Source organism: Lagenorhynchus albirostris, chromosome 11 (genome assembly GCF_949774975.1).
Source record: "Lagenorhynchus albirostris chromosome 11, mLagAlb1.1, whole genome shotgun sequence".
NCBI classification, from domain to species: Eukaryota; Metazoa; Chordata; class Mammalia; order Artiodactyla; family Delphinidae; genus Lagenorhynchus; species Lagenorhynchus albirostris.
The window spans coordinates 3,754,479-3,776,393 of record NC_083105.1 but is presented as its reverse complement, the minus strand read 5'-3'; the positions used below and the strand labels follow the sequence as shown (position 1 = coordinate 3,776,393).

Sequence of the window (21,915 nt, the reverse complement as noted above, 5' to 3'; positions counted from 1 at the left end):
AGAACTGTGTTCTCTCATAGCTCTGGGGATTGAAAGTCCAGGATGAAGGTGTGGGCAGGGCCGTACTCCCTCCGCAGGCTCCAGGGCAGGACCCTTCCTGCCCCCCCAGCTGATGGGGCTCCCCGTGTTCCCTGGGCTGTGGCTTCATCGTCCATCTCTGCCTCTGTCATCACATGGCCGTCTTCCCTGGGTCTCGAATCTCCCCCCCCTTTCTCTTATAAGGACGCCCGTCACTGGATTCAGGGTGGACCCTAAATCCAGGATGATTTTACTATTCATCGAGAGCCTTACTAATTACATCTGGAAAGACGCTATGTCCAAAGGAGGTCACATTCTGAGGTTCTGGCCACTCCAGCGGCCCTCCACGCCTGTCCTAGAGCTACAATCATAGTAAACGCTGGCCTCTGCAAACACGGAGTCCCGAGGTGAAGCAGCAGCTAACCCTGTGGGGCTGCATTCCCCAGCTTCCAAGACACTCACCGGGCTCTGGTTTCTCTGCCCTCTGGGAACGCTCCTCCCGGCCTCTCCCACCAGGCCAGTAAGGGGAGGTGGGCCAGGGCCAGCTCCCCACCTCCGCAGCCATGCCTCAGGCCCCTCCTCTGGGGCCCACACGCAGCCATCCAACCCCTTCTGCCCTTATTCTCTCCTCCGCAAACCCAGGCTTCAAACCTGTCTTCCCTTACCAAGCTTGTTCTCCGGGTCCCCCACCTGGGGAGGGTCCTGCAGCTGCCCAGAGAGGGGCCCAGGAGCCCCGGAGCCATCCCCTCCCCTCCTCCCTTGTCCCCACCAGTGCCATCCCCCAGGGTCCGTGTCACTCGCCTCCACTGCCACCTGCACCCCAGTCGACACCAACCCCGATCTGCACAACCACGGACAGTGACCATCTCTCGGGCCCCTGGACCCACGCCAGCTGCTCATCACCTCACACATCTGCCTGTTCTCCACAGAGGCTTGCAATCCCGCTGCTCCGTAAAGACCCTCCCACCCTGGAGCCCGGCCCTCGGCCACACGCCAGCCCCGTCTGCGCCACGCGCACCGCCTCTCACGCCGGCCACACGGTCTCCCTCTTTGAAGGGAGGTTGGGGGATTCAATAGGCTAATGGAGACGGCCCCCCAGGTAAACACTCATGCATATTCACCACTGTCAAGGATCACCCCCTGGTGACCCCCTTCTCTGTGCCTGGCATCCTCTCTGCTGGGCTCTGCAGGTGGCTGCCCTGTGCCCGGATGCAGCTTCATCTCAGGCACCCTGCATCCCCTCGGGAGGCTTCACCCGCCCACCTGACCAGGGCCAGGGCGCCCAGGACAGACCCTGATGGCCCAGAATCTCCCCTCTCCAGAGAGCGCCCACCCCAGCTCCAGGGTGACACCTGCTGTGCGACTGTTCCCCAGCCTCTGTCTCCCCAGGCTCTGGGGTAGGGGCAGGGGCAGGGTCTGTCTGGGGGTCAAGTCTAAGAATATCCAGCACACAGAGGGTGCCTGACAAACGCCCGGCACGTAGCAGGTACTCGACGAGTGCTTGAGAGATGGAGTCTTAAAGTGCCAGGATTTCCCCCCTTCCAAGCCAATGATGAATCCTGTACAGAATTATAAAACCTGCATCGTTCACAGGTTTGATTCAAACAGCGTTGGGAATTGGATGATCTAATGAATGAAGAATTAATTCTACAGATAAACACGCTTTTTTTTAATAAAAGGCAGTGAGGACTCTTGAGTATGCAGGTTTCAGATGAACTGGGTCCCCCGGAAAGGGTCTCGTCTCTGGGTTCCAGGACCTTCGTTCAGACCAATCCCAGGCCCCCGTGCGCGCCTTAGCAGGGTGCTTTCCATGGCAGCCACTCCAGCTAAACTGCACAGTAATCCACTTACACGTTTCTTTAACTGTATCTTCTCCTCGGGGCTGTGCTGGCAGATCCCGACGGCCAGCCCTCGGGGGAAAGCCCTGATTTGCAGAACTGTCCCATTTCCATGGGACATCATAGCCAACCTGGCATCAGAACTCAGAGTTGTGACGAGATGTGATAGGATAGTTTTTAATTCTTAAAATCATCTTAACTTTAGGCAAATAATTAGGACCAAATTTAGTGAGCCCTATATCTTTTTTTTAATATACAGCTCTTACATGAAACACTATTTTAATGCAATAAATGTTCTCAGATATGCTTACTTAACAAGATTTAACTTCACCTTTCCTCTTCTAAGAATCCTCAAAGTAAAATTGGGCTTCCAAAATTTCTTCCAAGCATCCCAGTATCCTGCTTAGAGTCAGATGCTTGCTCTGAGCCATTCAAAACCTGGGGAGAGTTCCCCCATCCTCCTCTTGTGCACCCCCAACCCATTATGACTGCCAGCCTCGCCCGCCCACCGAGGATGAGGTTCACCCGAGCAAGCTAAGAGCCTTGCTCAATAATTCATGTAGCACCGCAACCCCCTGCCGAGGAGGACCTGAGGCCTGGCCTCCTGGTCACGGCTGGAAATGCAGAACCCCGCACGGAAAGCTGGGAAAGGACCCCCGCCGCATAAGAAGGCATTCGTAGCTGCAGAACAGGAGCTCCCAGGAGCCGAGGCCCCTCTAGCCGCCACGTCCCGGTCACTGGATGCCTGTCCCACCCAGGCTTGGGGCTGGGGGTGGGAGGGCAACACTGGCCACCCGGGAACCCCAGCCCGTAGTGCCAAAGCCACAGACCCTCGGGTGGGGAGCGTTAAGTGCCCTAGAGAAGCACCAGCTTCACAGAGCTTAAACGAGGGCTCGTCTGCAGGGTTACAGGGGCGGAGGAGGCCTCACAGCCCCTGGTGTGGGAACTCTCACACGCCCCCATCTTACAGACCGGAAACTGACACCCGGCACAGGGTATAAGAATACCATTTTTTGTTTGTAACCAAAAAAGATATTCCTTAAATGTAAGGGAAACGGAGGAAAAACAGTGCCTCAGTTGGGGAGCCTCTGAGCTGGGCTGTGCAGGAGGGTCCATGGCGGTGGAGACGGCTCGGCCCCAGAAAGGGCCCCAGCAGAAGCACAGGGATATCGGGGGCTGGGCCGGATGCTGGGTGACGGGTGCGCACCTGGTCAGGTCTGTGAAGGAGCGGGGGACAGCCAAACACCCCTCGCTGTAGACAGACCTGTGGGGAGCAGGGCCTGGCAGGGGGAAGGTAAAAGGCACAGGAGTGTGTGCGTGTGTGTGTGTGTTATGTGATGTATGTCTGTGTGGCGTGTACATGTGATGTGTGTGTGTGTGGTGTGTGATGTGTCTGTGTGTGGCGTGTATATGTGGCGTGGGGTGTGTGCGCACGTGTGTGGGACAGTCACGGCAGGTCTGGGGGAGGAGGGGCAGGGCGGGAAGCGGGAGATGACGGTGTGAACGTGGGTCCTGCCAAGAGGCTCTTCAGAAGATGCCGGGGTGGGGGCCAGCGGAGGGGAGCGCAGCCAGGCCGAAGCCCTCGGCCCTGGAGGGGGGCCAGGGCTGGGCCCCGGGAAGGGAAGGGAGCGTAGAGGTTTTTATGGCTTCAGTTTTGCGATAAATAAAGAGACAATTGCCTTCTGGTCCTAAGCGATAGCTCAGGGCTTTGAACTAGAAAAACTAGACTCTCCTCCGGAGGCAGTGATGCACCCGCACAGCTTGTGTTGGAAGCTTCAGGAGCACGGAGACAAGGACAGGGTCTCTGGAAAGTTTAAACACTGAAAACAATCGGTCCGTCCACCCTTCCATCCACCTACCCACGGCCTAGGCACACCCTCCCACCTAACCCCCCCACCCCGCAGAGGTGTCCAGAGCAGGCTTCCGACCACGGACTCCGTTTCCCAGGCTGGAAACCCTCCCTGAAGGCAGGATTTCTGTCTCTGGCCCCGGGGCTAGCCTAGCCCCTAGGAGGCCGGGGTCAAGGTGAGATCGGCTAATTCTGTGAAGCCCTTGAGCTGAGCACCTGGCACGTGGGGCTGTCACACGGCCCCCTGCTCTGAACTGGCTTCTTGAGCCTGGAGGCCCCATCTGCCCACCCCAAGCCCCGCACTGGCCCTCTCCCCGCCCCCAGCCGCCTTCAAGCCTCTCGCCCTCCGCCTCTGAGTTTCAAGGTTGTTGAACTGCCTCACCTCCTGGCCCTGGAGCCCCCTCCCCTATGGGGCAAGGCTGCCAGGAAGGGCCCCTCAGAGGCCAGACACCTGCCCACACCACGGGGAGGGGAGGCCGGAAGCCCAGACCATGGCAGGCCTGCCCCAGGCTGGGGCTTCGGGGTGACTTCACTACTGTCTTTGAAGCAAATTCCCAGAACCCTGACACACCCATCTTTTTAAAATATAAATTAAAAATGCATTCCAGCGCCAAAAAAAATGATTCCAGCTTCTCCACGGCTCCTGGCTGTAACTCAAAAGTTACCTACACACCTGAGAGGTTGAAACCCGGCGAACCTGAAAAATCGCAGTGCTTTCCAAACTCCTGGTGCAGGTACACGGCCCGGTCCGACCCGGCCCGACCCAGCCCAGCCCAGCCCGCAGCCATACTTGGGGACCCCCTCCTTTCAGAAAGGGGGTGCTCTCCCTACCCCCCTCTCCTCATGTCCATTGAGGGGTGGGGGGAACAGAAAATAGCCAACCCTGAAGTCAGCTAAACGGTGGCTCCTAAAAGATACGTCCAGGGCTTCCCTGGTGGCGCAGTGGTTGAGAGTCCACCTGCCGATGCAGGGGACACGCGTTCGTGCCCCGGTCCGGGAAGATGCCACATGCCGCGGAGCGGCTGGGCCCGTGAGCCATGGCCACTGAGCCTGCGCGTCCGGAGCCTGTGCTCCACGACGGGAGAGGCCACAACAGTGAGAGGCCCGGGTACCGCAAAAAAAAAAAAAAAAGATACGTCCACATCCTAATTCCCGGAACCTGTGACTATCACCCCATGTGGCAAAAGACGTGATTAAATTAAGGATCTTGGACCGAGACCCTCCTTATTAGCCGGGTGGGCCCTCTGCAATCACGCGAATCCTTACGAAAGAGGGGCAGCTGCAGTTTACAGACCATGTGAGGACGGAGACACAAGCCCGGGGAGCCCGAGGGCACCACGGCTGGACGAGACAAAGGGACCCGCCCCTGGTGTCCCCAGAGCCTTCGGGGGGAGCGTGGCCCCGCCCACACCTTGATTTCGGAATTCTGACCTCTGGAACCGTGAGAGGATGAATTTCTGCTGCGTGAAGCCACCCAGCCTACAGCCTTCTATTCCGGCAGCCACAGGAAACCACGACAAATCCCAAACACACCACGGAAACCGGACAGACTCAGCAGAAATCTCTTCCTGGGGACAGTCCCCTAAGGAAGCAGCGCCCCTAACACCTTTCAGCGACTCCGTAAGCCTCAGCGGAGCCGGAGCCGTGGAAGAGAAAGCCCCCTCTGTCCCCCAGGTCTTTGTGGTGCCCAGTGGGCCGCAGCTAAGGACCCAGGAGGCATCAAATGAACACACAGGTGGACCCCAAAATCTTGGCTGCCAAAGCCAGTGGGGGAGGCCCCCCAGGGGGCCGGACACTGGCACGTGGGGTGCCTGGGGCAAAGGTGCACCTGGTGGCCAGGGGGGAGCCCACCGAGCTGACCCCCAGGGCCTGCGCGTCCAGAACCCCATCTTGGCTCCTGAGCCCCTGAAAGCAAAGGCAGGGTCCTTCCCAGCCAAGGATGTGGGCTCAGGAGGATACAGCTGGTGGCAGCTCAGGAGACATCTGGGGTCCCAGAATGGTGGAGGGTCCCACCCCGGGGCAGCCTGGGCCCCAGCCAACATCCCCCAGGGGCCTGCTGGGAGGGAGGCTCACTCTGTCCTGGGGCCCGACGGGGAGGCTGTCCAGGGCCCTCCTTGTGCCCTTGTGGGCCTCTGCAGGCCTCTCTCCAGAGACCATGGGATGGGGGGCGGTGCACAGCCTGGAAACTGCCTCATCCAGGGAGGCCCCGGCTTTGGAAGAGGTCACCCAGAAACCCCGGGGCCAGGGCATCTGTCCTGCAACGTCCCAAGAACCAGCTCCAGGATAGCATCTCAGACACAGGACTATGATTTAGTTCTAATGACATGCAGCCCTCTGAGGGTCGGGGCACGGGAGGGCCTGGGGAGGTCTCCTGGAGAGGGTGGGCTTGTGTGGGTGGGGTGGGAGACGCCCTGCACCCCAGGGAAGATGGAAGCCTGGAGGCCGGGCTGAGGGTCCCTGCTGACCATGGGAAGAACCTGTCGGTGGAAAGTAAACTCGCAGCTGTGGGCAGCGAGGCTGGAAAGGGGCGTCCCCAGCGCTTTATCAGCTAGTAGGGAAACCGTGCCAACTCTGAAATGGCGACGTGTCCAAACTCAGCCGGAACGCTAACTAAAACCTTAATCATCCCTGCACAACAGCGGCTCGGCCCCCGATGGTTCAAATTCCCCTTCCCGCGTGGTGCTGGGAGGAAGGACGCTCCCGGGACAGATGAACACCCAGAGAAGAGCGCGCGTTCTTTATTCGCCGCTTGGACTCAGGACAGCCGCGTTGCCCTGGCTGACACCCACTCCCTCCTCCAGCTGCGCCCGGCGACCCCAGCAGAGAAGTCTCACCCCGTTACCCCAGCCCTGCAGGCACTGGGAGCACGACAAGAGACATCTGTCTGTCCACATCAGGGAAAGGGCTCAGGAGGGGGCGACGGGCAACAGCGTGAGCGGAGACCACTCTCCCTGGGGAAGTCGGGGGTGGCCCCTCACGGGTCAAGGGCTCAAACTGGACTCCCAGTAACTCCTGGTGGCCCTTGGTCCACGTGGTGCCTCCAAGGAACAGCGGGGATGGACCCCAGTGCCGATGGCAAAGGCCTCGCTTACTCCTCCCTCCGCAAATACTGAGCGTCAAGGGGGTGCTGGGCGCCGGTGGGAGAACACGGAGCCCTGAAGACATCCACATCCTACTCCCTGGGGCCTGAGGCCATGTGCCCTCACACCACAGAAGGGACTTGGCAGGCGTGGGTCAGGTAGGGATCTTGAGACTTGAGACAGGGAAGTTACCCTGGACTCCTGGGGGCCCGGGGTAATGGCCAGGGTCCTCGTGGGGGACGAGGGTCAGCAGTGAAGCTGTGATGACAGAGGCAGAGGCTGGCCTGAGGTGAGGAAGGGCCGCCAGCCAAGGGATGCAGGCAGCCTCTAGAAGCTGGAAAAGGAGAGATTCTCCCCCGGCGCCTCCAGAAGGAACTCGGCGAGAATAACTCTGTGCTGCTTAAGTCACTCGTCTGTGGGACTCGGTCACAGCAGCTGCAGGACACGAGCTGAGGGGGGAGAAGGCAAGGCCAGTCCTTGCTCTCATGGAGCTGCCTTCCGGCTCTTTCTGCAGAAGCAGCTGCTCTCCACATGCGCACACACCGGATACTCACAGCCTGCATGGGGGAGACTCCTGGCAGGAACTGGCCAAGGAGCCTCGCCTCCCCTCGGACAGCGGGTACGACAACCCAGGAAGGTTCTAACAGCACGTGGCCTGTCCTCAGGCCACTCTGCTCACCGTGGTCAGACATTTCAGCGTATACCTGTGTTCCTCACCGACCCACGCCCTGCGCCCAGCTCATCTGACCCACCTAGAAGCTGGCTGGGTGGACACGAGGAACGCTTGTTTTCAGCTCTCTGGAAAGAAAACGAACCACAGGAGCCTGTCAGAGTGTCCTCCGTCCCAGCAGACGCTCGACAAGCAGGTCGGCAAGCAGTGGCCATCACCACCAACCCCCAGAAGCCCTGAGGCCAGCGGAACTGTGTTCCCAGCAGCCAAATCATGTTCAATCCCTAACCCCTGGTGCTTGTGAATTCATCTCACTTGGAAATAGGTTCTCGCAGACGTGATCAGGTTAACATGAGATTATACTGGACTAGCGGGGGCCCTAGTCCAATGACTGGTGTCCTTTTAAAATGAGGGAAATTTGGACACAGAGACAGAACACACCGGGGGCGGGGGGTGCCGTATGAGGACAGAGGCAGAGACTGAAGACATGCAGCTACAAGCCGAGGACCACCCAGGACCACCGGAAGCTAAGAAGAGGCAGCAAGGACCCTCCCCTGGGCCTCTGCAGGGAGCAAGTCCCCGCCGACACCTTGATTTTGGACTTCAGGCCTCCAGAGCTGTGAGAGAATAAATTTATGTTATTTTTTATCTTAATAAATTTATTTTATTTTTGGCTGCGTTGGGCCTTCGTTGCTGCGCGCGGGCGTTCTCTAGTTGCGGTGAGCGGGGTCTATTCTTCATCGCAGCGCACGGGCTTCTCATTGCGGTGGCTTCTCTTGTTGCGGAGCACGGGCTCTAGGTGCGCGGGCTTCAATAGTTGTGGCACACAGGCTCAGTAGTTGTGGCTTGTGGGCTCTAGAGCGCAGGCTCAGTAGTTGTGGCACACGGGCTTAGTTGCTCCGCGGCATGTGGGATCTTCCCAGACCAGGGCTCGAACCCGTGTCCCCTGCATTGGCAGGTGGATTCTTAACCACTGCGCCACCAGGGGAGTCCAATTTCTGTTACTTTAATCCACCCAGTGTGTGGTCCTTTGTGACAGTAGCCCCAGGAAGCTAACAGAAGCCGTTAGCCCCCTCCCTGTCCCCCGTGGCCGTTTGGCTGTGCACGGACACCCAGGCCAGACGCAAGGAGGGGAATTATTCTGTTTGTCAAAACCCCAGCTTTGGGGGAAAGAATTCCATGGAAGAGGAAAGGAGATCCCTGGCTAAATTTATCCCCACCGCAATCTCCCTGTATATGATTTTAATGGAAAACAAAGTCTTCCTGAAGTGCAATAATGCCCTAGCTTTACAATAATGTACTAGAGAAACGCTGGATATCCCCAACCTGGAACCGGTAGAAAGAGCCCAGCGTCAAAGACGGCAGAGGTGCTAAAGAGAGAGAAACCTGGAGTAATCCTGAGTATTTGAAAAGTACATTTTCCTAAGAAAGGATTCTGTTTCTGCTTTATTTGAGATTTTAATTATAGGCCAGGTAATGATTTTCATTTTGAATGATAATTAACTCTCCGGTTTAAGGACCAAATTCAACTTGACGACGAACTCTTCCAAGTGGAGCTTTAATCCAGTAAATTGCAGTAAGTGCAGCAAACTCATTTCTCTTGTGTTATGGGAATGTCACCCCACAGGAGGACAGCACGGCTCAGACGCACGAAGCATTTTTAGTCTGATACGGGGGTGCAGGGTCAGTGTACCCCAGGACGATGGAGACACTATTACTCTGATGAGAGAATTCAAGATAAAACTCAGAGCTGGAGTAAGAATCAGAGAAGAATTGATTTAAATTTTTCCCCATGAGCAGAAAAGATGATTCGATTTTTACATTACAAGTTTCTCTTGGGGCTTCCCTGGTGGCGCAGTGCAGGGGACGCGAGTTCGTGCCCTGGTCTGGGAGGATCCCACATGCCGCGGAGCGCCTGGGCCCGTGAGCCATGGCCGCTGAGCCTGCGCGTCCAGAGCCTGTGCTCCGCAACGGGAGAGGCCACAACAGCGAGAGGCCCGCATACAGCAAAATAAAATAAAATAAAAAGTTTCTCTTGGCCTTGAACCTACACAAAATATCCTGGCCCTGGGGACAGTCAGGGCCCCCAGCCCTGCTGAGGTCACCCCAGGGAACAGTCAGGGTCCCAGAAGCCCCCCTCACAGGACAACTGGGACACCCCATCCTGGGGTTGTTAGCACCAAGCTCAAACCCAGCGTCAATGAGACTCTCCTAAGTGGCCCCTGACCCTCTGATCCCAAAACCAGGCTAAATCCAGCTGGGGCACAAACTTGACGACACAGGGTCCAGCAGCCTGGATGTCCGAAGCCCAGGGACAGCCGTGTGTTTCATGCACAGAGGCAGGACTGTTGGCTGGTATTTGCCGAAACACCCTCTGAACCCAGACACGCGGCCTGGGGTCTAAACACAGAGGCTCAGGAATAAACGGGACCCTCCCCTCTGTCCCCCCCCCGACACGCAGATGACCGAGAGGTCCCTGAAAGCCCTCCTTCCCCGGTGACATCAAAGCTGCCGCCTTCTCAGGAATGCACCCCTGGGCCCACGCGGCTGTGACATAAATCACTGCCCGCTGCTCTCATCCTGGGAGGATGTGTGTGAGGAAGGGGAAGGGATTCCAAGGCAGCCGTGGGCCGGGGCCACGTGGGCACACGGCTGGGCAGTGACCCGAGTGGAGCTTGGTGGGCACACCCACCAGCAGGACAGGAAGGGACACAGCAGACGGAAGGGGGAGCCCCATCCCCTCCAGCTCAGCCACGGGAGCGGCAGAGGCTCTGCTCTGAGCACAGCACAGAATCCCAGAACTCCAGGACGTCTTCTGAGGCCTGCGAGGAGGAATGGCCCAGTTAACCCCTGACCCCGTCGTCCCGCGTCGGTATTTATCACGTGCCTACCTGACGGACAAAGATGCTGGACGCAGCGGGGAGGGAGCAGACAGCACCAAGCAGATGTGGACTCGAGCCGCCGACCTCTGCCGTGGGCGAGGGGCGGGCAGGGGAACGGGGACACGGAGGTGACGTTCGGGAAGACAAGGGAAAGCGCACTCGAGGGGCGGGGCCCCGGGGAGAGGAGCCGGGCTTGTTTCTGGAAGGCGAGCAAGGGGCAGTGGGGTGGGGCGGGGCCGGCCCCTGAGGCTCTGGAAGGAAATCCCCGGGGCCCCCCACCCGGCTCTGCATCTTGGTGTCCCTGAAATGGGTGACCACTGTCCCTGCCTCATGGGGTTGTGACAGGCACGGGGAAAGGGCCTGGAGCAGAGCCTGGGTGGACACGTGCTCTCCGCCACGTCAGCGAGGAGTGATTAGACCCTTTAATTAGGGAGACGACGCCTCAAGAGGCCACAGGACCCGGACGCAGAATCACATCCTGAGGCTTGCCCCGGATGGGTTCAGTCCAGGGTCCTCCTGGGCGGGAAGAGTTTCCTGCCACCCCCTCGGGTAACAGGGTGACGGCGAGTGAAACCCTCTCCCTGGGGCCACTGCTCAGCGACGGCTCTCCTTCTCACCCATCACACTTCATTCGGAACCCTGCACGCAGAAGGGGCTTTTTAATAGACGCTGTGGAGTCAAGGAAGCAAGAGAAAGGACCCAGTAAACAGGCAAACCAGGCCATTCCGCCCTCGAGGAATCCACGGGGCGGACAAGCCTGAGCTCAGAGGCCAGAGCGCCGGGTTCGAATCCTGACTCACCCCCGCCCGGGTCTAGAGCAGGGCTCCTCCCTCCACCACAGACACGAGGACCATTCTCCGTGGGGGGCACAAGCACCCCACCCCCAGCTGAGACAACCAAAAACCCTTTGGATACTGTCATGTGTCCCCCGGGGGCAGAATCACCCCCGCTGAGAACCTCTGGGCTAGAAACTTCAAGGTCCCATACCACAGTCTCTCCATTTATAAAATGGGGACGTACAGTGCCAGGAGGACTGGGGTAACAGTGTAGCATCATCTGGAACAGTACAGCACGTTAAGTGCCCAATAAGTACTATTTGCAGGTCGCTGCTGTCCTGAGGGTCCTGGAAATAAGTGGATCACACCCAAAATGAGAGCAGAGCAACCAACGCGTGAACAAGGCACTGAGAAAGTTTCCAAGATCGACAGTCACTGTCCAAGGAAGTTGGGAAAACGTCCAGAACCTTCCGACAGCAGGGACAGCGCTGAGCTGGGTCCTGAGGTAGGTAAGGACAGAGGGACGGCAGGTGCGGGGGTGGGGAGATGGGAGGAACGGGCTACGTCCTTGGAGAGCTTAACCAAAAGCAAAGCCAAAACCAAAGCTATGCTGTTCACAGGCCGGAAGACAGAGGAGCCGGGACCAAGGAAGCCGGCGCACGTGCTTGTCACACAGGACAGTCGCTGAGCTGCGCCGCGATGCCTCCAGTCCTTCTGTTCCCGCTCCCTTCAGAGTGGGGTCCCCTGCAGACCCCCGCCAGGCCCCCACGCAGAGCCGTGAGAAGGGGAGATGCCTTCTCCCTGCAAGGACGGGGGGGTCATGTTCCCTGGGGCCTCGGAGCTTCCCTGAGGCCAGAGTGGACTGAAGAAACACAGGGGAGCTGTCGGGGTATTTTTCCAGCATCAAATTCATGAGCTTTTCCTGAAATTAACTGATACCTTCCTTCACCCAGCTCGTCTCCCGTCTGGCAACACAGGAAGCCAGGGTCCTCCGGAGGCCTTGGGCCCCTTCCAGCTTCCCGCCCGCCAGGCCCGAGCTCGGCTTACCAGGGAGCAAGTAATAAAAGCCTGGCGACGACAGCACGGCTTTCACCGCGAATAAATGGGTTCAATTACCTGAACCAAGAGAGCAGGGCTTCAAAGGAAGAAAGGAAGAAAGAGAGGAAGGGGGACCGAGGAAAAATAATCAGTCTGAATCAGTCTTATCTCCGAGGGAAATACATATGATAATTTAGTACCAAAGACATTCAAATTAGCCCCCTGCCAATCAAGACATTTCAGTGGTGATGACACAGTGGGTCATTCCCAGGCATAATTTCTCTAGAAATGACTCTGGCGATGAAAACAAAATTTGAGAACTCTGGAAGTCCTTTCCACCCAATGGGTTGAGGCCTCTTTGGAGGGGATCCAGGGTCCACGGGTCCCCAGCGGCCTCTACGTATCCTGCCCAGACACAGCCCCAAGCTCACATCCGGGACTCCTGGAAGCCAGGACTGCTGCTGCAGCCATGAGACAAGCTGGTGTCCTCGAGCGAGGCAGACCCCACCCTTCAGACCCATCTTCAAGATGAAATCACCAGATTCTGGGGGTGCTTAGGGGTGTCCCCCACCAGGTCCCCACCACCACATGTCTCCACCAGGGAGAGGGCCGGTCACCTTGGGGGCCCACCCGATTGGGCAGGGGTAGGTCCGCTGCGTGCACTGGCCAGGCATATAGCAGGCACTCAACTAATACTCCTGGAGCGAGCGGACGACTGCTCACTGGTGACTCCCTGGAGGGCACCAGGCTCTGTCCCGGGGCCCGGGGCTACGGCTTCCCCACTTGAAGCAGGAGTCATCCGCAGAAGCTCTCCCCCATCCAGGCCACGTGGCAGGGAGGGGGACAGGGACACCCGCCCCGCGGGGGACGCTGCTCCGCTGTGAAGGAGGCCGACTGTGCTGCGGCTTGCACACCTGGTCAGGCCCTCCAGAAGAGGCCGAGATGCCACCTCAACGCCGTGGAGAGGGAAGGGGAGGAGGGAGAGGACCCCCACCTGCGTGGCAGGGCTCCTGGGCACAACCAGAGCCCCCTGACGACTCAGGCGTGGGCTTGGGGGCTGGAGTCGCCTTTGCCTTCCTTCCCGGCTCAGCACCAAGCTCCAGCGTGGCCAGGAATTTAGGGTTAACACTTGAGAGACCGTGGGGAAGAGACCTCCAGAGCTGGACAGGACCGATGGACAGGCAGACAGACACAGACGGGCGAGGGGAGGAGAGACACAGGCAGGCGATGGAGCCTTTCTCGCCGCAGCGGTGCCGGCGGATTATAACCAGGCTGGTGCTCAGAGCGGCAAGCCGGGGCGCACACCCATCTCCCCAGGCTGCCCAACGCCCCCTCTTCTGGCTGGGGCTCCTCCCTTCAGATGCAAAGCACCACACGGCCGCCTTCCTCTCTCTGTGCTCCCACCCCAGGCTTGCTCCCTTCCTGCCCGATGAATACCTGTTAATACTGTAAGCCCCGTCCTAGGCTCCATCAGTTGCGCTGCGTCCCACACGCACGGAAACCATTTCTCCAGTGTTTACACCAAACACGTCAACCGAGGACACAGTCCACGGAAGACTCTCAAAACCACCTCCAGGACGAATCAGGTCCCACCCAACCTCAGAGAACTTTCCAAAAAGGCAGACGGCCACCCTTTGCCACAGTACGCTTGTTTGTCAAGCGGGCCGTCCTGCTATGTAACAGGCCATCGAAGACCAAAGCAAGAGCATATGTTTCTGTACTGCTCTCGGCGCGTTTTTTATTTTTAAAAACAACCGTTGGCTGCCTTTAGAGCAATTCATCTTTGTGACAAATCAGGACGTTTCGAGGTAAGTGTATCTTCAAGGCAGAGAAGATGAGTAATTTCTACAGTGACAATGAGGCATGAAAAAACCAACAGTCTTTCCAGACCCAAGTGATCAGCGGCTCACAATTTCTACCCCAGTTATCACACTGTTTTCCAGTAACCAATTAAACTCGAAGTCCGTAATGAACTGCTTTAAATTTGAAGCCACGTATAAAAAGCACATGTCTTCACATACATGCAGATGTTTTAGGTGGCTCTGGCACTATCATCCTCCTCCTACTGTCCCTATAAAGAGGGTGGCTTAAGTGGCACGGGATCAGTAGAGACCTCGGGGCTGTGCTCAGCAAGTGGCGCCAACGCCCAGGCCCATGGTCCATCCTTTGACCCTGCCCCCGAGGGAAGTGGACAGAGGAAACCACCTGACACCCTCCGACCTGTGGACTGGGGGCCTCGTGTGAAGCAGAGGTGACCCGGGGCCGCCCCACCGCCTGTGCCACCCCGGGACCCGCGAAGGCTGACACGTACCTGTGAAGTCCTCCTGACACTCGCAGGTGTAGCCGCCCTCCCGGCTGCGACACCGGCCGTGGGCACCGCAGGGGCTGGAGTAGCACAGGTCAATCTCGGTCTCGCAATAGTCGCCGGTGAAGCCGGGCGGGCAGCGGCAGCGCAGCCCGTTGACGGGATGGATGGGCCGGAAGAGCACGGTCGGGGAGCTGATGAAGGGGGCCGAGCTGTCGAACTTGAGCACCGACACGCACTTCATGTAGTTCTCGCACGGCTCTCGCAGACAGATGTTGTCGTCGAAGGGCAGGACGCGCTGGGTGGACACGGCCGTCAGCAGCGTCCGGTTCAGGTAGATCTGCTCCTGCAGGTCCTCCGATGGGAAAAACTTGTCCCGGACGCCTCCGGGGAGCAAGGCCGAGAAGGTCACGTTCAGGATGTTGGCGCTGACGTCCGTGTCGTTCTGAATGTTGAAGACGAAGACGGCGTCCTTGGTGGTGGACAGCACGGTGGCCACCCCTTCCACGAAGCGGGCCAGCAGGGGGGACAGGAACTTCTCCTGCGACATGTTCTCCAGGCGCACGGTGATGCTGTTGGTCAGCATGTCGTCCGTGATGACGGCGACCCGCAGGGTGCAGAGCGCCGCCACACTGTGGATGCCGTCTGCGAGACACAAGGGGGCGTCACTCGGGGGCCTGCCTGCCCGGTCCCCACCCCGGCCCGACCGGGAACAACACCCCCGAGCCCCGTGCCCTGCCCCGCCCCACCCATGACCACCACCTTCACCCCACGCCCCAGACCCCCTTCCCCTCCTTCCACACTCGGCTCCCATCACGCCCGTCAAGCTCAGAAGCCCCCAGTGGAAACCCCCCAACTGCTCATCAGGGCGTCTCAACAACCACCACGATCCAGCCCCCCAGCCTCACACGCTTTGCTCCAGACATGTGGGGACGCAGAGCCCCTGCTTTACCTCCTCTGCACCTGTTCCAGACACTAGGTGACCCTGCCCATCCCCCAGCCCAGTTCAGACCCCACAGTGTCCAGCACGGTCCAGCCCAGGTACGGCCTTGTCTTGTGCAATGCTGGCGGCTTCTCCGCTCTTAGCTGTGACCGACTTATCTCCAGGCGCCCAGCACACAGGACAGGACAGCACGTGCTGCCTCAGAGAGACACACGAGAGGATGCTGCATCTCAGCCAGCACAGGTGAACTGCTCACGGAACGAGCCACGTAGGACGTGGGGACTGGAAAGGGTGGAGTATTGGGTTACCAGGTTGAGCACACCATAGGTTCCGAGCCCAGAACCAGAGGAGCTGTCCAGGGGCCGCCACAGGAGCTCTGCTCTCGATGGCCACAGGGCAGCAGCATCACCTCCAGGGCAGCCCTGATAGATGCTGCCCAGAGGGCCTTCACCTGCCTCCCAGTGCCCGGCCCCCCAAATGTGCTCTGGGACCCGAGAAAAACCTGGCAAAGTTCACATCCTTCTGGCTCAGCTCAGATCCGTGTCCCTGCAGCCCTGATGGATCCCCCCATGAGCACACCCACCCCAGTTTCCATGAGGCGTCTGGGCAAGCCCATGAGCCCCCGGCGGGTCCCACCCCTCTCGAAGCTGTAGCCCGAAAGGCAGGCTTATTTCCAGCTTACTTCCGGGAAGCTGGAGGAAAGTCTCAGGACCACTGAGAGGATGCATTCAGGTGACACCACTTGGAGGCCATCTTGTCACTCTGGACCCAGCACAGTCCCCACCAAGGCACAAGCTTGCAGGGAGCCCTTAGAACAACGGGGAGCGGAGCACAGAAGCTTCTGCGCCTGGGACTGTTTGCCTCAGACGCAGGAGCCATAAGCCACTTTTGGCGGGGGACGCCGCGCGCCACAAAACTTGTCCAGACAGTGGAGAAGCATAACTGCTCCTCAAGTCACAACACATTCAGGGGCAAACCTGAGATTCCGAGGGATTCTGAGAACCAGCATCACCCCATTTGAGAGGCGACAAAAACTGAGACCCTGGGGGGCTTCCCTGGTGGCGCAGTGGTTGAGAGTCCGCCTGCCGATGCAGGGGACACGGGTTCGTGCCCCGATCCGGGAAGATCCCACATGCCGCGGAGCGGCTGGGCCCGTGAGCCATGGCCGCTGAGCCTGCGCGTCCGGAGCCTGTGCTCCGCAGCGGGAGAGGCCACAACGGTGAGAGGCCCGCGTACCGCAAAAAAAAAAAAAAAAAAAAACGGAGACCCTGGGAAGTCAAGTTTCACACCCACGAACACATGCTTGGTGGAGGGGGGCCCGGGCTTCCCCCCAGTAATTACGACCATCGCCTAGCAGGTCAGGCACCGAGCATTACTGTTCCATCTGGTCCTCACAATAACCTGGCAAAGCCATATTTTTTTTTTCTTTTTTTTCTTTTTTTTCTTTTTTTTTGGCTGCATGGCTCGCAGGATCTTAGTTCCCCGACCAGGGATTGAACCCAGGCCCCCGGCAGTGAAAGTACGGAGTCCTAACCGCTGGACCACCAGGGAATTCCCTGGAAGGACCAAATCTGAAAGAGGAAATAATATTTGTATGACCTCGTTGTGGGGAGGGCACCCCAAAGGCTCGTGTAAAACCCAAAGGCCGGCGAGGTGTGGGCTCAGCTCTGCTTGCAGCTCCTGCAGAGCAGGTGGACGCTGAGACCGTACCTGCTGCTCGCATACAAAGGACCGTTACTCAGCCGTAAAAGGGAATGAAATTGGGAACCGCAGAGACGTGGATGGACCTAGAGACTGTCATACAGAGTGAAGTAAGTCAGAAACAGAAAAACAAGTATCGTATATTAACGCATATATGTGGAATCTAGAAAAATGGTACAGATGAACCGGTTTGCAGGGCAGAAATAGAGACACAGGCGCAGAGAACAAACGTATGGACACCAAGCGGGGAAAGCAGGGGTGGGGGGGTGGGATGAAGTGGGAGACTGGGATTGACATATATACACTAATATGTATATAATAATAACTAATAAGAACCTGCTATATAAAAAAATAAATAAAATAAAATTCAAAACCAAACAAAGCAAAGGGCCAGTGGTTGGAATAAGTAATGAGGAAGAGAAATTACGGCAAAAGGTGGCACAGCCCATACGGCACGAAGCCTCAGAGATAGCACCACCCTCCTTCCCTCCCCCACACGCCAGCTACACCCAGGCAACAGGGCACATTTATTCACACTGCAGCCACAGCACTCCCCCTAAAACATCACACCACTCCCTCGGGGCCCCCAAAGGCACCCAGGATAAAACCCATACTGCCTACCCTATCTTATGGTCCTATGTGGTCCGTCCCCATCACCCTCCCATGTCTTAGAGACACCTCGCTGCCCCAGGGCCTTTGCACACTTCATCTTCCTCCTGGAACACCGCCCTCCTCGTCGCCAGTGGCTGCTCCCAGGGCCACCCGGGTCTCAGCTGCATGTCCCTCATCAGAGGGGCCCTCCGCATACCCCATGCTCTGCCACATCCTCACTTTAACTCCCTCACAGGAGCGGCCGCAAGCTGCTTTTTATTTGTTCATATCTGTCTCTCTCCCCGCAGTGAACCCATGAGGACCAAGAACTTGTAGGTCTTTTTCCTGCTGTGCCCGTCACTTCTAGAACAGTCCCTGGCACTCAGAAGCTCCTGGATAAACATTCAGGGAAGGGAGGGAGGGAGGGGAGAGTCCCTCTTCCAGTGGCATCTCTTTAACCCCAAGACTGACACTGACACAAACAGCATCAGAGCCTCCATTTTTCCATCTAAGCTATTTTTCTGTGGGTGTTTCTTTTCTCTCTTTTTTTTTTTTGCGAAGGCCCATTACAATAATATAGGATATTGTTTGTTTCCTGGTGGCAGCTGTTAAGAAACAACCTTTTAATCTTAAACCACACACAAATTTGTTCTGGTCCAAGATTCGAGGGTCATGCTGATTTTAAGCTCCAAGTTCAGGCCGTCTGGGCATGCTCCAGGCTCTTCTGCCCACTCCCTCCCCGGGGATGGGCAGGGAGCCCAGGAAGGCACGGCATGGAGGAATGCCCAGGAACAAGGAACCACGTAATGACCAGAAAATAGCATTAAATATTAACTCACGTCCAACGTGCTGCAAAATAAAATACGCACCTTACTGCTAATTTTACTGTTAATTTCTTTCAAGACCATGGACCGTCCTGGACTACCAGGTCCTGGAGACAATGAACACGCTCTGTGCTTAACTCATCTGGGTTGGATTTCTAAGTCGCCACGAGCACAAATGCGACTGCCCATCAACAGGGAGCCGCTGAAATAAAGGACGGCTGTTCTCACCCTGTAGCTCGGCTCAGAGAAACCCGCTAGGTGACACTCACCTCCGCTGGTGTCAGGGCAGATCCAGACAACGTGATGTTAAAAGGGAAAAGTCAGTCACTTTTCACACGGAACAAAAAAATATGTTTGCACACAAATCCAGAGAGCCGTCGGCAGGGACAGCAAAAACTTCAGTGCTGACAGTGATTCTATCTGGGTCGCTGACTTTGCTTTTCAATAACCTTTTTATTTTGGAGCAGTTCTAGATTAACAGAAAAATCGCGAAGACAGTGCAGAGCGGTCCCGTCTACCCAGCACCCAGGTTCCCCTGCCATTAATACTATTGTGACGTCAGCGTGGGGTATTTGTTAGAATGAATGAAGCGATACGGACACATTATTAACTGAAGTCCGTAGGCCACTCATACTTCCTTGGATTTACCTACTGTCCTTTCTCTGTCCCAGGGCCCCACATGACATGAGTCGTCCTGTCTCCTTGCTCCTCCGGCTGTGACGGACTTTCTCAGACTTTCCTTGTTTCTGATGGACCCTGACGGCTTGGAGAAGTACCGGTCAGGAATGTTGCTGACATTTAGGTCATTTTCGCTTCTTCCCCTAAACTTTCTTGTATCGTTTTATTCTCCTGCCCGAGCACCCATTAGGTTTATCACTTAGAAAAGGCTGTTTTCATCTTGGAAAACACGGAGCTCACCCAGGGCTCCCCGCAACCTCTGCTGTACGCACTTCGTCCGTGGCTGGAAACAACAGTGCCGGAACCAATGCCTCCAAACCGGGCCAGCAGTTTCCACGGCTTTCCCTAGGAACGGTGAGTCACTTCATTGTCCCTAAGTCACCGCGGGAAAGAGACAGAACAGATGGCAGAGCGGGGCTGTGGGGTACCCACCGGCAGGTGCTTCCCGCAAAACCCCCGACGGTGCAGGTGAGGGGGGCTTCACAAGTCTTCACGGAGGGTGGGGCCGGTCCACGCGTCCAGCTCTGGTCAGAGGACAGCCGTCGTCTACAATCTCATCCGTGTGGTCCGCTCAGCCCTGGGGGTCTCAGTGCCCAAGGAGCCGGTGGCCCACAAGGAGGCAGGGGACACAGCCAAGTTTGCAAGAGGCAAGACAGGAGGACCCCAGGAGGCAGCGGGGAGGGCAGGGTCCACGGAGGAATGGACATTGGCACACAGTGGAGTGCAACCATCTTCCCAGCACAAAATGCGAAAAAGCAGCAAGGCCTGGCCACTCGGTGGCGGGAGGCTGTGTCAGTCCTGGGGCTGCACCACAGCCTGAGGCTCACATAACTGATCCTCTCACAGCCTGGAGGCCAGAAGTCCAACATCAAGTGTCAGCAGGGTCGGCTCCACGTGGGGTTCGGAGGGAGAATCCGTCCCATGGCTCTGTCCCAGCGTCCAGAGGCTGCTGGCAGTCCTTGGTATTCCCAGCTGGAAGATGCCTCACTCCCGTCCCTGCCTCATCGTCACGCGGCCTCTCCCCACGTGAGTCTGTGCCCAGATTCCCTTCTAAAAAGGTCACCGGTCGTTGGATCAGGATCCGCCCGAGTCCAGGAGGTGTCAATGCTTAGCTCGGTCACATCTGCTCAGATCCAACCTCCAAATAACACCTATGATGAGGTTCCAGGGGGCCGTGAACTTGGGGGGACACTACTCCACCCCGGATGGGAATGTGGGTTGGTGGAGACAAGGCCACGGGGGCAGGGGAAGGTCCTGTGACGCTGCTGCCTCTTGGACCCTTGGCGTAGGGCAGTGGGGGGTGGACGCGGGGGAAACGTCCATGGTGTAGACCTCGCTGACCCGGACGGTGCCCCACCACTGCCCGCAGTGGCTCCGCACCGACACCTTCCACGGTGCCGCCCCTCCAGTCCTTGTCACAGCCCGCGAGGGACACCTCTGCTGGTCCTGCACAGATGAGGACACCAAGGCACAAGGGAGCTGACCAGCAGGCCCGGCCGAGGTCACTCGGACAGCAAGTGGCAGGCCCAGACCGACTGAGCCTGACCCCTCCAACGTTGGGCAGAGGGTCCAGAGGACTACGGTCCTGGCTCGGAGGGTCCACATGGAAAGAGGCCGGCTTCTGACCCGTTATACACCTGCAGCCTTGGGGACAACGCGGTGAGGCAGGGCCACCAGCAGTTGGAGATGAAGCGGTGCCAGGAGGGACCAGCACCCCTCGCCAGCGTCTTGGTCACCCCACTCCACACGCACCGTGGTCTAAGGTGGGGGGCATCTCCGTCTCCTACCGCCAGCGCCCTGCCAGACCTGGCTGCCACAGGCCGTGACGGCGCAGTAGGCCGGCTGCGGCCACATCCGCTGGGCACTGTTTGCCGTCCAGCCGGTTTGACACAAAGGCTGCCCTCCTGCCCCCTCCCGGGCCTCACCAGGGGCAGGGAGTGCCTTCCGGCTTGGGGGCGGGGGGACTCTGAAGTGGTTTCCTTCCCGGGAACAGGGTGATGGGGGTTCGGGCCGCAGTAGGGCAAATGCTGGTGTCAGGCCTGGCGGGCACGCTGGCCTCAGAAGACGCTGCTTATCCTGGCCGCTCCAGGGAGGAGGGGCCTCAGGTCTGAAGGGGAGGGCCCCATTCAAGCACCGGCACCTCAGGCAAATCAGACGATGCACTTGCTCTCGACGCATCTACGGTCCCTCCTTCCCTGCCCGCGCGCATGCCGGGACCTCGCCAACAGTGACAGCCCACGCCTTGGGTTTCTCCTCCTTTGGAACCCATGTCCTCGCCCTGTCATTTCTACCATCGTCTCCCCTCAAGTTGCTGGAGGCAGGGTCCTCACAGCCCCTCCCCTGCAGGCCCCAGGCAGCCCCCCAAAGCCCACCCCCACCCAGGAGCCTGGGCCTGGGGGACGCTCCCCGACACAGAGCTCATCCCCTAACTCCTGTTTCAGGGGACGTTCCCTCCTACAGGGCCCTGAGCCTGGGCTCGCTGCACCATGCCCTCTACCTCAGTATCTGAGTCCCTCGGCCACTCTTCCTTCACCTGAAGTGACCTCGAGCCCCCCCACCCTAACTCCTCCCCCAGCCCCCTCCTCCAGCTGTGACCTATCTTTGCATCCACACCCCACTCAGAGGAGGAGCCAGGCCTGGGGTCCAGGCGTCAGTGGGGACCCCAACCTGCCTTGCGGGGGGCACCCGGGCCAGTCCCCTCAACCTGGCACCCGCTGGTCAA

At 58.3% G+C, this 21,915-nt stretch overlaps 1 protein-coding gene across 4 annotated transcripts in view; it reads right to left on the bottom strand.

Moving 5' to 3' along the window:
- CELSR1 (cadherin EGF LAG seven-pass G-type receptor 1) overlaps window positions 1–21,915 on the bottom strand; it is a 147,607-nt gene that overhangs the window by 78,987 nt on the left and 46,705 nt on the right. For all 4 annotated transcript variants that reach the window (XM_060165217.1, XM_060165216.1, XM_060165218.1 and 1 more), the window contains exon 2: window positions 14,463–15,101. In XM_060165217.1, the coding sequence (XP_060021200.1) occupies window positions 14,463–15,101 (639 nt within the window). The remainder of the gene's footprint in view (window positions 1–14,462; window positions 15,102–21,915) is intronic.